Source organism: Aquila chrysaetos, chromosome 5 (assembly GCF_900496995.4).
Source record: "Aquila chrysaetos chrysaetos chromosome 5, bAquChr1.4, whole genome shotgun sequence".
Taxonomy (NCBI): domain Eukaryota; kingdom Metazoa; phylum Chordata; class Aves; order Accipitriformes; family Accipitridae; genus Aquila; species Aquila chrysaetos.
In genome coordinates, this window is record NC_044008.1 from 61,904,739 (window position 1) to 61,919,165 (window position 14,427).

At 49.9% G+C, this 14,427-nt stretch overlaps 2 protein-coding genes across 14 annotated transcripts in view; one reads left to right on the forward strand and one right to left on the reverse strand.

Moving 5' to 3' along the window:
• The window catches only part of PPIP5K1 (diphosphoinositol pentakisphosphate kinase 1), a 52,336-nt gene extending 49,632 nt beyond the window's left edge, over positions 1 to 2,704 (forward strand). For all 11 annotated transcript variants that reach the window (XM_030014508.2, XM_030014512.2, XM_030014515.2 and 8 more), the window contains one exon: positions 907 to 2,704. In XM_030014508.2, the coding sequence (XP_029870368.1) occupies positions 907 to 1,601 (695 nt within the window). In that variant the 3' untranslated portion in view covers positions 1,602 to 2,704. The remainder of the gene's footprint in view (positions 1 to 906) is intronic.
• Positions 2,705 to 7,476: 4,772 nt separating this feature from the next.
• Positions 7,477 to 14,427, reverse strand: part of MAP1A (microtubule associated protein 1A) — an 80,930-nt gene continuing 73,979 nt past the window's right edge. For all 3 annotated transcript variants that reach the window (XM_030014504.2, XM_030014506.2, XM_030014507.2), the window contains 2 exons: positions 11,998 to 12,230; positions 7,477 to 11,042 (listed from right to left, as the gene is read on the reverse strand). In XM_030014504.2, coding sequence (XP_029870364.1) covers positions 10,887 to 11,042; positions 11,998 to 12,230 — 389 coding nt within the window. In that variant the 3' untranslated portion in view covers positions 7,477 to 10,886. The remainder of the gene's footprint in view (positions 11,043 to 11,997; positions 12,231 to 14,427) is intronic.

The following is a 14,427-nucleotide window of genomic DNA, read 5'->3' on the forward strand; positions in this document are numbered from 1 at the left end:
CATGGCCAACTCAGTGTTGGCATGTGGAAATGCCTTCTTTTCCTAACCAACCACGTACATGCCTCACCCAGAGCTCCATATAGGACAGCCAATCATTTAGTTCTTCACTTACAGGCTTTTCTGCAGCTCCTGGGCCTCACTTGTAGTCTCTGCAGAGCTGATGACTGCTGTTAGTCCCCTTTGCAGATCTGACTTGAACTCAAAGGGGAGAGGGTTAGCCAACAGTTGCACAGCAAGTGCCTTAATAACACAAGTCAAGGTTGCCACTGAAAAAGCAGTCCTACTCTTCTCCTGGCTGTACACTCCTTGTGCCAAGAGTAGTGTGTGTTTGTGTAGGCAGCAAGATCAGGGAACCGATTTGACTGAAACCAGTTGTTTAATGCTCTCCCCTTTACTGGTTTAGATATAATCTAGATCTGTTCTCTAGTTTTGCTCATTGTACATATAAGGCAAGAATAAGCATTAGTGGAGAAGCAATATTTCTTCTTCCAGTGGTGACTCTAGCTCAACATTCAGGGCTTGTGTGTATCAGGAACCAAGAGGAGCAAAGTTGAAGCTGAGAGTGTTCCATAATAATGACGGATGAAAGAAACTGCTTTTCTGCTCAAAACCCAATATCACACTTCCCATTTTGCTCTGTAATGACAACAGAATTCACTCTTGGCTATATGCCACATAGCACTGTATGACAAGATGTAATTGTGGTGTTTGTGCTTGGGTTTTCATCAGCTGAGCTGCCAGAAACACACCTAAGAGCAGCTGCACGCCCCTGCCAGGTTGCATGACATATAGACGACCCTCACCTATTGGTTGTAGAACTGTGGGACTGTGGCAGCTTGGGTCTGCCCAGGCTTTGGGCTGGGGAAATATCAACTAAATGTTTAAGATTTTTCTTCCTCTTTGCAGACAGCAGTGGCCCCTCCAGTACTGTCTCCAGTGCAGGCCCATCCTCCCCAACCTCTGTGGACAACTGCGCTCGTTTCAGCTTCACTGAGAAACTTTCCATCAGTCCCCCCAAAAGTGAGGAGCAGCTGACTAGCCAGTCCCCTGAGCAAGAAGAGAGACAGCCTCCAGGCAGAGGGCTTGATGTGGAGGTGGGCATGTCTGGGTTGTCAGTGGCAGAGCCAAGTGCCCCAGAGACCCTGACCTGGAATAAGGGGCCAGAGCCAGGCAAGGTCCTGGAGCTCTGCAAGAAGGAGCTGGTGGAGGAGGACTCTAACCCAGAGGAGAAGAGCAGGGTGGACCTGGATGAAGAAGAATCAGCTGGGGAAATGTTAGAGCCAAGTAACACAGGGAACCCAAAGTGTGGTGCAGGGTCTGATATAAGGCTGGCTGGGGAGAGAGAGAAGCCAGGTGAGGGGTATATAGGGGGAATGACTGGCCTGGATCAGTCAGGGCTGTCCAAGGAGATCTTGGTGCCCTGTGAAGAGGAGCTGCTGGGAGAGGTGTTGGACCCAGAGCATATGGGCGAGGAGCTGCTCGGGGGCAGTGCTCTGTCAGGCCAGCTTCTGACTGGTCACCTGCAGCAGGTGCAGCCACTGCCTCCTGAGAAGAGCATGGAGGAGCTGCAGCCGCTGTGTTGGGAGGATCAGCAGAATTAGTGGCTCACTGGACAGCACACTGCAAGCGTTTCCTAGCCTGGAGGCAGCCCAGCTTCCTGCACAGCACCTCATGCAGCTGGCTGTCCACAGCACAGAACAAGCCATGTCCCAAGGCCACAGGACTCTGGGGTGTGGAAGAGTCTGCTCTGCTCCTCCACAAGCCAGCTCTTTGCCATTCGGCAAGAGACAATGCCCCATCTGCCTTGTTAAATTAATAACAAATGCAGTCTTGGTACTGGCATAGCACCTACATGGAGCAGGGACATAGGGCTGCATTGGTGTCCTGAGGGCTGTATGCTCGCTGGGACAGCAGAGTTAGAGGATTGGTATGGCCAAGGCTTTTGGGGTGGTAAGTCCAAAGGGGACAGATGCTCCCTTGAGATTTTTTTGGCCCATAGCCTTCAGAGGAAGGTATTCTGGGCCCAAAGTAATTGGATCCATCACAACCACCAACCTCCTCTCTGTTCCTTCCTTCTTCCTCTCTCAATTCCCACCACTGGCCACCAAGAATAGGTCCAGAGTCCATGGCAGGAAGACTAGGAGAAGCAGAAAGCACTCTGAATGAGTGTGGGAAGGACAGTAATGAGGGGATCAGGTTCAAGACTGCCACATGCAAGAAAACATCTCTTTGATGTGGACTTGGATGTTTTCCTGCTGGGCTGGGGCAGGCAGGCAGGAGCCTGGGGATCCAGCCTGAGAGAGGTGGGCAGGGAGGACACACACGGGTTTTATTCTAGTCCCCAAGGGTCAGGCAGGGTACAGCTCTGAAGTCTTGGTGACAGAAATTAAAAGAAACTGCTATTTGAACAAATCAGGATTATTAGAAACCAATAAGGAGAAATCTTTATTATATATAAAATGAAAAGTATTTAATACATATTTATGTAAATGACTTGTGAGCACAAGCCTGAGGGCAAGATTGACACGGGTGTCCCTGTCGCATCCTGAGTGCAGGCCAGGGCTGTGCCTCCTGCGCCTCCTGTATTTATGGACAAGTCTGCGTGTTTGTCTGTAGCTAGGATCTGTGTTTTTGTGAAGCTGTGCCCAAAGATCTCCACGCTGTGTTGTGATGATGTGTATTCACAGTAAATCTATGCTGTGGGTCTGGTGTCTCTCTGTCTCTGTTGCTGACTTGCGCAGCAGTGTGTGTGTGCCAGAGCTTGCAGGTGCCCAGGACAGCAAGCCCTGCTTGTTTGCTGCTGTCCCGGAAGAGGAACTGTGGCTGAAAGTCACACTGAAGTGAGTGCACAGACACGGGGCTTTGCTCAAGAAGGCCAGACATCTCTTTTTTCCTCCACAGAAGAACTGGTCATACTGGAGAAATGGTCCTGGCTTCCCAGGTCCCAGGGTGGTTTGCAGTAGAATGAAGATGCTGGGGCAGCATGTACGGCTCCTTTCACTTGGTCCACACCTTCTCATCAGTTCCAAGCACATCCTGCGTACTGTGTCCTCCTCCTCATGCCTGATAATCCCTAGCTGCCAGTTTGGGTATTTAAGAAAGGTCATGTTTACTTGCACTTGAAATGCAGCAGTCGTACAGCTGCCTCGAGTGCAGCACTGTGCTAGGAGGAAGCCTGTCCCTCCTCTTCCTCAGGGCTGTGCTAGCCTGCTCTCCTGAGGATGTGTGCTGGTGTCTGGGAGAAGGGTCTGCCTTGTGCTGTAAGGAAGCTCTCTGGCTTTCATTGGCAACCCTGCATTAAAGACCTGGAAGAACAGATACCCTGGTGCCTGTCGGGCTGAGGCCATGGGCCTGCAGCCCTCCCCTGCCCCTAGAGCCGGCTGCAGGAATGCAGGAGGCTGAGCGGCACTAGATCCCGCTTGCGCCCCTCAGGCAATGCTCATGTCCCTGATCCCGCCATCCTGCCCACACCCTGCCAGGGTCAGTAGTACGTGGCACCTGCCACCACCAGCACCGCTGCTCCAGCAGCAGGGTCCCTGCTGGACACAAGAGCTGCGTCTCCTGCCAGGATTTGTGCGTTTCTGTCTGGGGGAGGCAGCGCCCACCTCTGCACCCATGGAGCAGAGACCGTGGCCCAGGCCTGGGCAGGGTGGTTGCCCCGATGGGCCCAGCATCACCTGCCGCAAGGTGTCATTGCTGAGAGGGGCACGGCTCCTTCAGCGGTGGCACGAGCAAGTCACGGAGCGGGGTCTTGTGGGGTGAGGGCCTGTCTTTCAGGTGCTCGCCCCCACACAGGGGGGACCTCATCGCTTCTAGGGCCCCGGAGCGTGCTGGTGGGATGGCTTTACTGTGTACAAATGCCCGGCAGATCTCCTGCCTGTCTGCTCCCCCTGTGCTGCAAGAAAATGGCCAGGGGTTGCTCTCAGCGCCAGCTGCCCTCCTGCCATACTGCCAAGCAGGGCAGGAGGCAGACTGGACTCTGTGTGCCAGGGGAGCCCAGAGGGCACGTTGTAGTTGGAAGCCCTTATGTCCAGAGAAAGCAGCTACTGGCTGCAGTGCCCTTGTGCTTCCACGGCTTAGCAGGGCAGCACAATGCTGTGGGAGCACTGCCCAAGAGCTGCTGCCGCAGGATGTGCCACATCATCTGAGTACAAAAGTGGCCTTTCTTGCGAGGATGGCTGAGTGCTGCAGTACTTGAATTCCTGGGCAGATTGCTGCCACTCACAAGAACCACTGTTATCTATAATGTTCCCAATCTTCAGCCCATTTCTTCACCTGGAAATGAAAAAGGAATGATGCTTGGGAAGCAGCTAGCAGCTGTGGCTCTGCTGTGGCTCTACAACTCAGTAAGAGATCGGGCCCAGGAGACAGGCTGGAAGGGTTTTTGTTGTGATGAAAAATACAAACCTCCATATCCCTAAATTGAGAATATTTCTACAAATTCTAAGTAGTGTCTAATTTTGGCTTCTAAATATATCTTTTGGTTGCTGGAGTCTTCCTCTAGCCGTAAATTATCTGGTTGCATTGCTACTTTGCATACTGGTAATTCTGTGAAGTTTTGTTCTCCATATAGTTTGTAGGATCAGAGGGCTTCCTGATACAGGGCAGAGTAACAGGGAGACAGCCTGGTCACTTGTGTCCAGTAGTGCTTGTGCTGCAGAAGTAAATGGCCTGAACTCAAAGGCAGATACTATCCCACAGCCAAGAAGAAAGCTGGGCTGCCTGCAGTGGTGCAAGAACTGGCTTCTGGTCTATGTCTGCTCTCTTAGATAGGCAGGCCGAGAAGGGACAGTGCCCTTTATTTTAAAAGAGCTGCTTAATAGCTGCCTCTGTCTAGAAGTTTGAGGTCTTTCCTGATGCTCTTAACACTTCCAAATGAACACCTGCAGACTGTGTTGTGAAAACTGAGCACTGTGAAATAAGAGCACTGCTCTTAGGCAGCATCTTTACCATGTTTTTCTTGGCTTAGCAGCAGCAGTGATTAATCACAAAGCCCTTTCCAAACAGAAGGGTGGTGTAAGGAAGTGCTGTGAGTCACAGAGGGAAAAAAGAAAAGTACAATTGCACAATTTCTGGATCCAATGGCAGGAGCCCCTATTTTTGGCTTAATCCTGTCAAAGCCAGTTCTGGCTCCTCAAATCTATGCTGATGCATAAGCTACACTTTCAAATGCTTTTGGGCTGTGTAAGTAGTGATATGGACAAATGACTGCTCCGTGGTCCTGCGTCTCTGGCTGGGTGTAGCTACAAACTTTGCCTGCAGTAGCTGGGATAGTTTGGATCAGGCTTGTCAAATAGCTGGCAGATGCAGCTAAGCAAAACTCTTTACCTGAATTGTCACTGTGTGCAATGAGAAAGCAGTGTAGAGAAATGGGTCCAGGTCATGTGGCAGAACAGGCAGGAAATACCAACTGTCTATACCAAGTAGCTAGAGTATGGCAATGTCTCCTGTAGGCTGTGGAAAGTGACAGGTCCTCTGTTAGTCAGCATGTATGAGCAAAATCCTTGGAGCTGGAGAAGCTGCCAGGTTGTACAGCATATGCAGGCTTTGGGCCTTTAGCGTGTCAAGGTCCAGGCAGCCCTGATAGTTTACTTGACCAAACTCAGTATTGCTGCTATTGCCTTGGATACTCCTCTGGCTCATCAGTTTGCAAATACTGAAGCAGCTGATTAAGGGAGGGCCATGTCATTGCCTTACTGGGACTTGTCTTTTTCTTATCTGTTCTTCTGGTTTCTCAGAGCCATGCCATTTCCCCACGAATTGCTAACCCATATCTCCCCAAGTCCTATGCAGCAAGTGATGGACACAGCTGACCAGTAGAGGACAGCTGGTTTCTGGTTTCTGTCCTTGGTGTGAGAGCTCCATTTCCCCCCTCCTGTGGTCCAGGACTGTTGGCTCCAGTGCTGCCCAGCTGATGCCTACTCTGTTTGCTGGCCGTAGGGGAACAATAGGCCCAGGAATTTGAAGGACTGCTGCTTGCCTCTTCTTGTTTGAGTTGAGAGAAGTCCAATTTGTCGCTGAACTGTAGCCCTGGCAAAGCCAAGGCCTGCTTTGGAGGTCTGGGCTGATCCTGCCCATGGATCATCACTGATGCTTCTATACAGGTCTGACGGGCACTTGAAAGCTTCCCAGCTTCAGCATACTCCTGCTCATTGGTGGAGGAGCATTGCTTCCTCAGGACATGCTTACGTGACTTAGAACACTTCCCTGCATGCTGCTGCTTGGGTTTTCTGCTACAGTAACCTGATTTTGCCTCCCTCCACCTGCAGAGCAGCTTGTAGTAAGTGTGTTCACCACAGCCTGCATGCTCCATCTCAACAGCTGGCTGGGGAGCTCTGCTCTGCAGGATGGTGCTGAACAGGTCCTCAGACTCCCAACACTGTACATGTTTGGGAAATGCATGCATGGTCACAGCCTCTCAGTTAACAGGAGCACGGCCATATCTGTATGCTTGTTTAGCTGGAAAGCTGCTGTGGAAATAGTTCCTGGTTTATGCTAAAGGTTTGGGGTTCCTCCCCCATCAGTAACAGCTTTGGCAGTTGCCCTGAGCTCTCTATTAAATGCTGCACAAGCTGTGGTTTGCTTTGTGGTCACGATGGCCCCTCTTCTGAGGGTTGTAGCCCAGTACCTGTTTTCCTTTTCCCTTGGACTCAACTGTGCCATTGTGTTTCCTCCTGAGGACACCCAGGCAGGAGCAGAGCTGACTGGGCATCAGCCTCTCCTGACTGCTATCTGGCACAGGCAGGGCAGAGGGCTGCTGTCCCAGTTTTCTGCTGAGTAGCTAAAAGAGCTGAAATAAAGTACTTCCCCTTCCGAGGTCAGTTTGGAGTTCTGCAGAGGTACAAAGGCCCACTGCTGTAATAAGGACAGGCAGCGTGTGATGGCCCATCAGTGCCTGGCTGGCCACAGCTGCTGAGCTGAGCCCCTCATGCAGGTGCACCGCCTGGCTGGCTGGCAGGCAGCCGGTGCCTGGCCGAGCACTGCAGTGATCTGCCTCCCACAGGACCAGAGTCGTTTCCAGTTCAAAGAATGCCAGCAGTGCCGGTCAGAGCTGCCACAATATAGAGCATGCTTCAGAAACTGTGCGGAGCTGCAGTGTCGGCAGGACAGGGCGTGCTGGGCTCCACACTGGAGCATCAGGGGGCTGCGTCCGTGTCTGGGCCCTTGGAGGCGAAATGTCCTCTGGAGGGGAGGTAGCTGGAAATGTAAATCACCCTGCTGGGGCCAGGGAAGGAGGGGTGGGTGTCCCAGGTAGGCTCTATGTCCCTGTTATGCGTGTCCCTTCCTTGGGGCCTCAGGAAGTTTTGGCAGTTGCCGGTGAAGGTGCGGTGTTAGTGGAAAAGCCGTGGCTCACCCGAACTCATGGGCTGGGAGGCAGCTGGCCAGCACTGGAGGGAAGGTACGGTAGCAGTGTCTGTGTGCTCCCTGCCTACAGTATGGACTCACTCAAAGAACAGTTTGAAACCATTGGAAGTGTTCTTGTTCGCAATTAATGTGGCTTTATTATTAATGTGTTGGGCTCCTCTCTTGACAGCAGTTAGTTACAGAGTATTTCACATGGAAATGGGCAAAAGGACAGAACTCAAGGAACTAAATTCAAATAGAAACATGATGCTGAAGAAAAGAATCAGGGCTCTGTTCTTAAAACATTTAGCATAGAAGAAGCTAGGAGCACAAGTTGCCATTTCAATACAGTTAAGACGTTCACTTTTTTAATTATAGGTTTAAAACAGTATTTTGTATCTATTACATACAGGAAGATTACGCGTTGTTGCCCACATGCAGAAACAAGCAAAAGCAGAGTTTAACTGTTTCTCTCTATAGTGTTGTATTACTTCTGGCTCTGGATGGGTTCTGCTGGCTCCTGCAGGCCAAGCAGGGTCAGACTCTTTACAAAGTGGCATTTTTACAAGTCTTTTTCCCCATAGTTTTTTAAGACGGGGGGCGGGAGAAGGGAGGGGAGGGAGGACGAGGGGAGGAAGATGGAGAGGGAGGGAGAGAAGCTGAAGGGAGAACAGACTGCCACAAAATACTAAAAAAAAGTGTGGAGCCTTGAGGACAGGGAAACGAACTTGTGTAGGATAAAGCTGTCCAAGCAGCATAGCTGCGGAGTGCAGGAGCACAGCACGCAGAGGGCAGGTGTTTTTACTGGAACACATGCCAATGACCGCACTCCTGCCTGGAGGATGCAGGCACCTTGCAAAGCCTCACTATTACTGCTGCTTAGTCAGAATTGCTTCAAGTTTAAAATTGAGAAAACATTCATGTGTGGGTCTATCTAAAGTTAGTGCATTAGCTTTTACACCTAGCCACGCTTAGGGATCCAGGGATCCAGTCAATGAGGGTCACATTTGTTCCTCTAGTGCCTGGCATCCTGCACCTGCACTGGTTGGCAGCCAGCCCCGTTGGCAGGTGAGCCAGGATCTCCCCAAAGCACTGAAAGCAAACCCCCCCAGCAGTGCCTGGGGGAAGCAGGAGCAGGTGTGTTACTGCCTGCGATTGCTTGCCATAACCAACATTCATGGACGCTGATCCCATCGGGTTACAGAGAATGACATTTATTCTTCTGGCAGACACCGTGATTCCATGGTTAAAATGAATACAGCACAGGGCAGGGATTTGCTAAATCCCTGAGTAAACTCACATGCTCCTAACAAGGGCTGCGTCAAAAGGGCTGGCTGCTCCTAGGGGAGGGGCTGCTAGCCTCAGGCTTTGTCCTGCAGCTGCTGGGTTTTAGACACAGCCTTGCAGGCTGCAAGCAGAGACCCCTCTTGCTGCCAGCAAGTTCTCTATGGTCTTTTTACGTTGTTGTTTAAATTGCAGCATCTAAGTATTTGTACTGAGAAACCTCTGAACTGACACTAAGAGCACATGGTTTCATGTTAACATGTATAAATTAAAATATTAAATCCACACAAAATGCAGCTTAACATCCAAAAATAAATATATAAATTAAATGCAAAATAAACCATTTCCCTAGAAACTCCATTTTAGTCCTAGGAGCAGGTTTCTAAGCAGCATTTTCTTTATGTCAGCTGCCAGAAAACTAGCACTGGGACTGAAGTGTCCCAGGCAAGCACAACACAGGGTCCTAGGATGCTTATTATGGAGTCACACCTCGGCTCAGGGCCAAGCACAGTGGGTGACACAGCAGATGGAAATACCTTTCAGTTGCATGTCACGCCTTGCAGCATTGCTTTCTATCTCTTCTCTCCTTCCCCAGAGCACACCCTACTGCCACTCTCTTTGTCTTACAGAAATATAAAAGCCATCCTTGTGATAAGACCCTCTTGCAATGCTCTCAGATGTGGCAAAGGCTCACTGGTGCTGCAGGCTCAGTGCACCTGAGCACTAACACTCCTGGAACAGCTCTCCCTGCAGGGGCTGGGAGCCCCACAGCTGGAATGGGCTTGCATGCCAAGGAGGCTCTGGGTGACTGTTCAGTAGCAATGATGCACTCACGGCATACAACTACGCTTCTGCCAGGACAGCGAGAGAGCAAGGACTTATGCATGCTCACAATAGGTGTGCTAGCAACTGGCTGTGAGCTGCAAGGTGTGGACAGCACAGTTTTGACAGCACCTCACCTATGCTGGCAACAAGAGTCTGCATGTCCCTGCCACAGGTGTGGAGGAACCAAGAGCAACTACAATTACTAAACTACTTTCCCCGAGTGTTTTGGGAAGGGGGTTCTCCTTCCTCACACCACAGGTTCTATTCCCCACATCCTGGACACTTTGGGGGACAACAAAAAGCTTGAACACAGCTAAGAGGCTTGGACTGCTGGCATACAGGCAGCGAAGAAACTGCTGCTGGCACACATCAGCTACACCAGCCAGACGCTAGCCTCTCTCAGTATGGCATGCAGGTTGCTCAGCTGCCTCACCACAATCCTCAAGAAAGCCTTTGGTTTACAAGGACAGGGAGGTTTCTCATACATCTTAGGCCAACAGCGGCCAGGGTTGTTTCAGCCCTTCTGCTTTAGAAGGGGCTGTAGTTGTGCGTTTGGATACTCTTTTTGTGTGACTGTTCAGGCAACAGCCCCTCTGTGCCTCCTACTGTCACACTGCTGATGTGCAGGAGTAAGTTGGCCACTCTGTGTGTGCAAAGCTCAAGTTAGCAGGTTAGGAATGTGCTCTTTGTAGCAAAGAACAACAGGCTGAACTCTCCCCTCCCACTGCCACCCCCAAACAAATGTGTCCTTCATCCCAGCTCCTTGAGCATAGTGAGCAGGTGTTGCAGGATGCTGCAACCAAACATTTGGGACAAAACCTGCAGAGCTGGCAAATGTTGGTCCTGCCTAGTTGCAGTACAGGTCCCCTTGCTCAGAACACCATGTGTATGTTCAGGATGGAAGATGGAAGAATGACCTTCACTGTCATGCTACAGTTGGAGGGTTTTGCCTTCCCTCATCTCCTAAGTGCATTTTCTTTGCAAATTAGTTTTCTTCTCTGCCCCCCCGCCCCCCATGCACTGTCTACATGCAGCAGCAGCACTTCAGCCCTCACCAGAAAGACGAGGTTCATGGTGCTACAAGTTAAATGGCAAGGCAGCCAGGAAGAGAGTAGAACAAGCTCTCACAGCAGCAAGGCAGCCAAGATAGTATACAGAAACTGTACAGGCAGCAGAATAAAGCAGGGAAAGTGAAAGTGCCCCTGGCCTGCAACTGCTCTTGCACAAACTCTTAGCTCAGTCCAGAATATTACAGAGCCCTGCACTTCTTTCTCATGGCATCCAGTGCTGAGCTAGATGGATACCCGATTGCCTGACAAATGGGAACCATGTAGAGGACTAAACCAGAGAAGAACTGGACTGTGATTAGATGGTGTCTTTGATGTTGCATCGGTGATTGGAGAGTCAATGGATGAACGCAAAGTGTGGGAGATTTAGAATTCGATCTTACAGGCTGGAAAAGATTCATCCTGCATCACAACAGTGCTGCTGCTTGCCAATACCATGATGTTTAGCTCCTGCTGTTTCTCATGGGTCTGTTGGTACCATTCTCGTGTCACCTCAGTATCATGTGTTGGGATCAATGTCACCTGGGAAAAGAAAGCAGCAGGGATGATTGTCTGAGAACAACTGCAGTGACAAACAATACCCATAGGAGCTGAGGCTAAAATTTCCCATTAATTTTGGAACACTGTACCCTTGGTACTGCTTGTTCTATTTAATGTCTTTCAGATGTCAGGTTCTCTAAGGCAGAGCTGGTGCTTTATTTTATGCAGTACCAGCACAATGGTGCTCTGAGCTGGCTGCAAACTGGCAGTACTAGCACCATAATGATGAAAACGGCTGCAGTGCAGGGGAGAGCATCTCTCTGTGGAACTCCAGAAACAGCCTTAGAAAGATCCCTCAGTATGAAAAGGAAAAATGCTGAGAATGTCACTGTTAATGGCCTGATATTAGACTTTATATGCCTATTGACCTGATGTGCAACTCCAGGACCTTGAAATCTATAGGCTGCTTCATCTGAAAGAACATACATGCTTTCTTGTACCTGTCTTCAGAAAGAGTGCCCACCCAGGATGTCCTGCAAACCTGACTAAGCAAGAACTATGTGTAAGAACACTCTGGTTTAAAAGCACCAATAAAAAGTTGCTATCAGATCTTCAGCAAGCAAGGCTAGCAACAAATGCTACTGGGTGTGGGAAGCTGTGATGAAAATTCAGACCGTGATGGTGCTTGGTTTTGCTTGAGGATAGGTTCGTCCTGCAGCAGATAAGGAGGAGTGTATGATCTCTAAATGCTTCCTCCCCTTAGAAGGATGTGGAAAGGAGGACATACCTACTTCCACTCATACCATTTTGCAGGTCTCCTCCTCCTCCTCCTCATGGGTACAAACAGTTACTTTTCTAAGACTGCAGAGCAGGACATGCCCAGTACCATTTGCCTTCTCTTAGCGCACTCCCTCTGGGTATGTTTGTGACACACACCTCCCCAGCCCTTGTGACACAAGGAACATCACACACACTCCTTGGCATTTCCATGACCTACCTGCAGGTTCTCCCCCCACTGAGACTTCCCTTCCAGGAGTGCATCCAACACTGCACGGCTTGGTTCTCCATTGGCTGCATCATTCCCACTCACAACATAATATGATGCTCGAACCCGCTTGAAGAACTCCGGATCTGTGTTCTTTCCACTGCAATGGTTGGGGATGTATGCCAAGTCCACATAGACAGGTGGACCCATGGGCACAGGCAAACTGCTCTTAGGACTATTGGAAGCTTTGGAAAAAAGAGAACAGAAGCTATCAAAACGCTTCTGGAAAGGACAAACATTCAAATTAACAGTGAAGGACTTGAGTTCCAGAAAGGTTGTTCCCTGCAGCTGCAGCAACAAAGATAAGATTTATCCAGGCTCTGCTGCTCAGAGGTGACCTGGGTGCATTTCTGGGCCAATGCTGTCACAGCTCTTGGGAGGGAAAGGGAGTTCTGCTGTTCTTTGGGAAAGGACTGGAAGGCTTTAGGCTCAGAAGCATTTCCTGGGGAAGGGAATAAAAAAATCTCCATTATTAGCTTTTGCAGGGTTATCATCCCAAACAATATTTAGTCCTAATTTTTGTTGTTTGAAAACCTACATTTGCTAAAGAAACCTGTTCTGATGGCCTTTATATGGTATCCTAGGGTATTACAATAGTCTTTCTGGAAGCTCCATGCCAGCTTTCTGCCATCCCTGTGAATCGCTGCTATTCCAAGGACTCTATTGCTCTTTCCTGTCAACCTTTGGTACCTTTTTTGTCAACCTTTTATGAGATGAGAGATGGTCAAACAAGAGTTGTTTTACTCAGCAATATATATGCATATATAGTCACACACAACCTATAGAAGGACTGTCTCTTCTCTCCCTCCTGCTCTCTGTGGAATCAGAGGCCTCTGTCCTCTTTTTCCTTCCATATACTATCTCCGGGTAGTCTCTTCTGTGAGAAAAAAGCCACTAACTACTAGCGTGGACAACTCGTTGTGCTGCCTAGCTGCTACACAAACAAAAAATCCCTACCTGTCTCAGCCAGTCTTACAGATGTCTAGTCCTCATCCCAAGTTATTTGGGCAACTCACAGCACTGCTCCACGCACAACCTCTACATCTTCTATCTTTGTCTCAACCCTCCCTTCAGACTCACATATCCAGGCACTGCATCTTGCCAGTCCTTTCTGTGCAGCGCCTCTAAGACATGACCATTCTGCACAGACACTCTGCTAATACCTGGCACAGGCTCTCTCTTGACTGTACGCTATTTGCTTGTCAGCTGTTCATGAACATCAGCTGGCTCAGCCCCTGCTCAGTCCACATTCCTTTGCAGAGCCCTCTCTGGCCTGGCACTATGACCACCTCGTTGCCCCAGCTGCTGCTTCCCTCTCGCTCCCCACTACACTGAGCAGCCCCTGCATCAACTGCTTGGCCTGTCCATCGCCCTTGCTGTCACTGACGCTACCTGTCAGTGACACCGATTCGCCTCACCTGAGCTGTATTTGCAAGACACACACAGGGGCTCTTTTCAGGTCTTCCCCTTCAGCTGCTCTCGCTCAAGAGGAGCTCCCTGTAGCGCTTCTGCAAACCTTCCCCCACTTCTCCTACACCCTCTGTTTGCCACAGTGTCTGCAATGGGCATCTGCTGAGACCACAGCACCTCAGCTATGTTTCAGTTTCTCCATTCTCCCCGGCACTGCCCACCTGCTGGCTCTTGTCTCATACTCAGCATCAATGATCTGGAGCAAAGGATTAAGATTTGCTCTGTGTCTGTAAAGTGCCTGGCACTATGGGGTCTCAGTACAGACACAGTGATGATGCAATACTGTACCACCTAATACTGATATCATCTGGTAGGATACCAGTAGACCACAGGTCTCTGTGTGAACACTTAGCAAGAGGCCACGGGCTGTACAGACGCTTGAGGCCAAGTCCCTCTTTCACACCTTTATTTAGGAAAAAGAGAAGACCTTAATTTCCAACAGTCAGACTGCCTCTTCAGTGCCCTGTGTGTGGTACTCAGATGCGGGAGCTGTTCCCATCCCATCTCTGCTTAACATTTCAGAGGAAAGGACGTATCTGACCATGGCGGTGTCCTGTTATTCTAAGTGACAGCTTTATCCCAGTCCAGCGCAATGCACTTACCCCACTCATAGGCTGAGAGGTTGCCACCTCTTTTTAAAACACACACATATTTTGTCCTTCAGTTGCTGGCATTTCTTTGACAGCACCCACCTCTAAATACCTACTGTCCCTCCACAGATGTAGCCCCTGGATGGAACTGAATCTTGGCCTATAAAGTTCTAAATTAGGTCTCAGAGGTCTGTCTCTCTTCAGAGGTGGTTGCATTCGGCTCTACAAAGGTTGAGAGTTTTCCTCACGGCTTTGATCTTTTTAAGTGATTTGTGTGACAACCTCTCTACCTTATCACTGCTTATAACTTTTTATGCCTGAC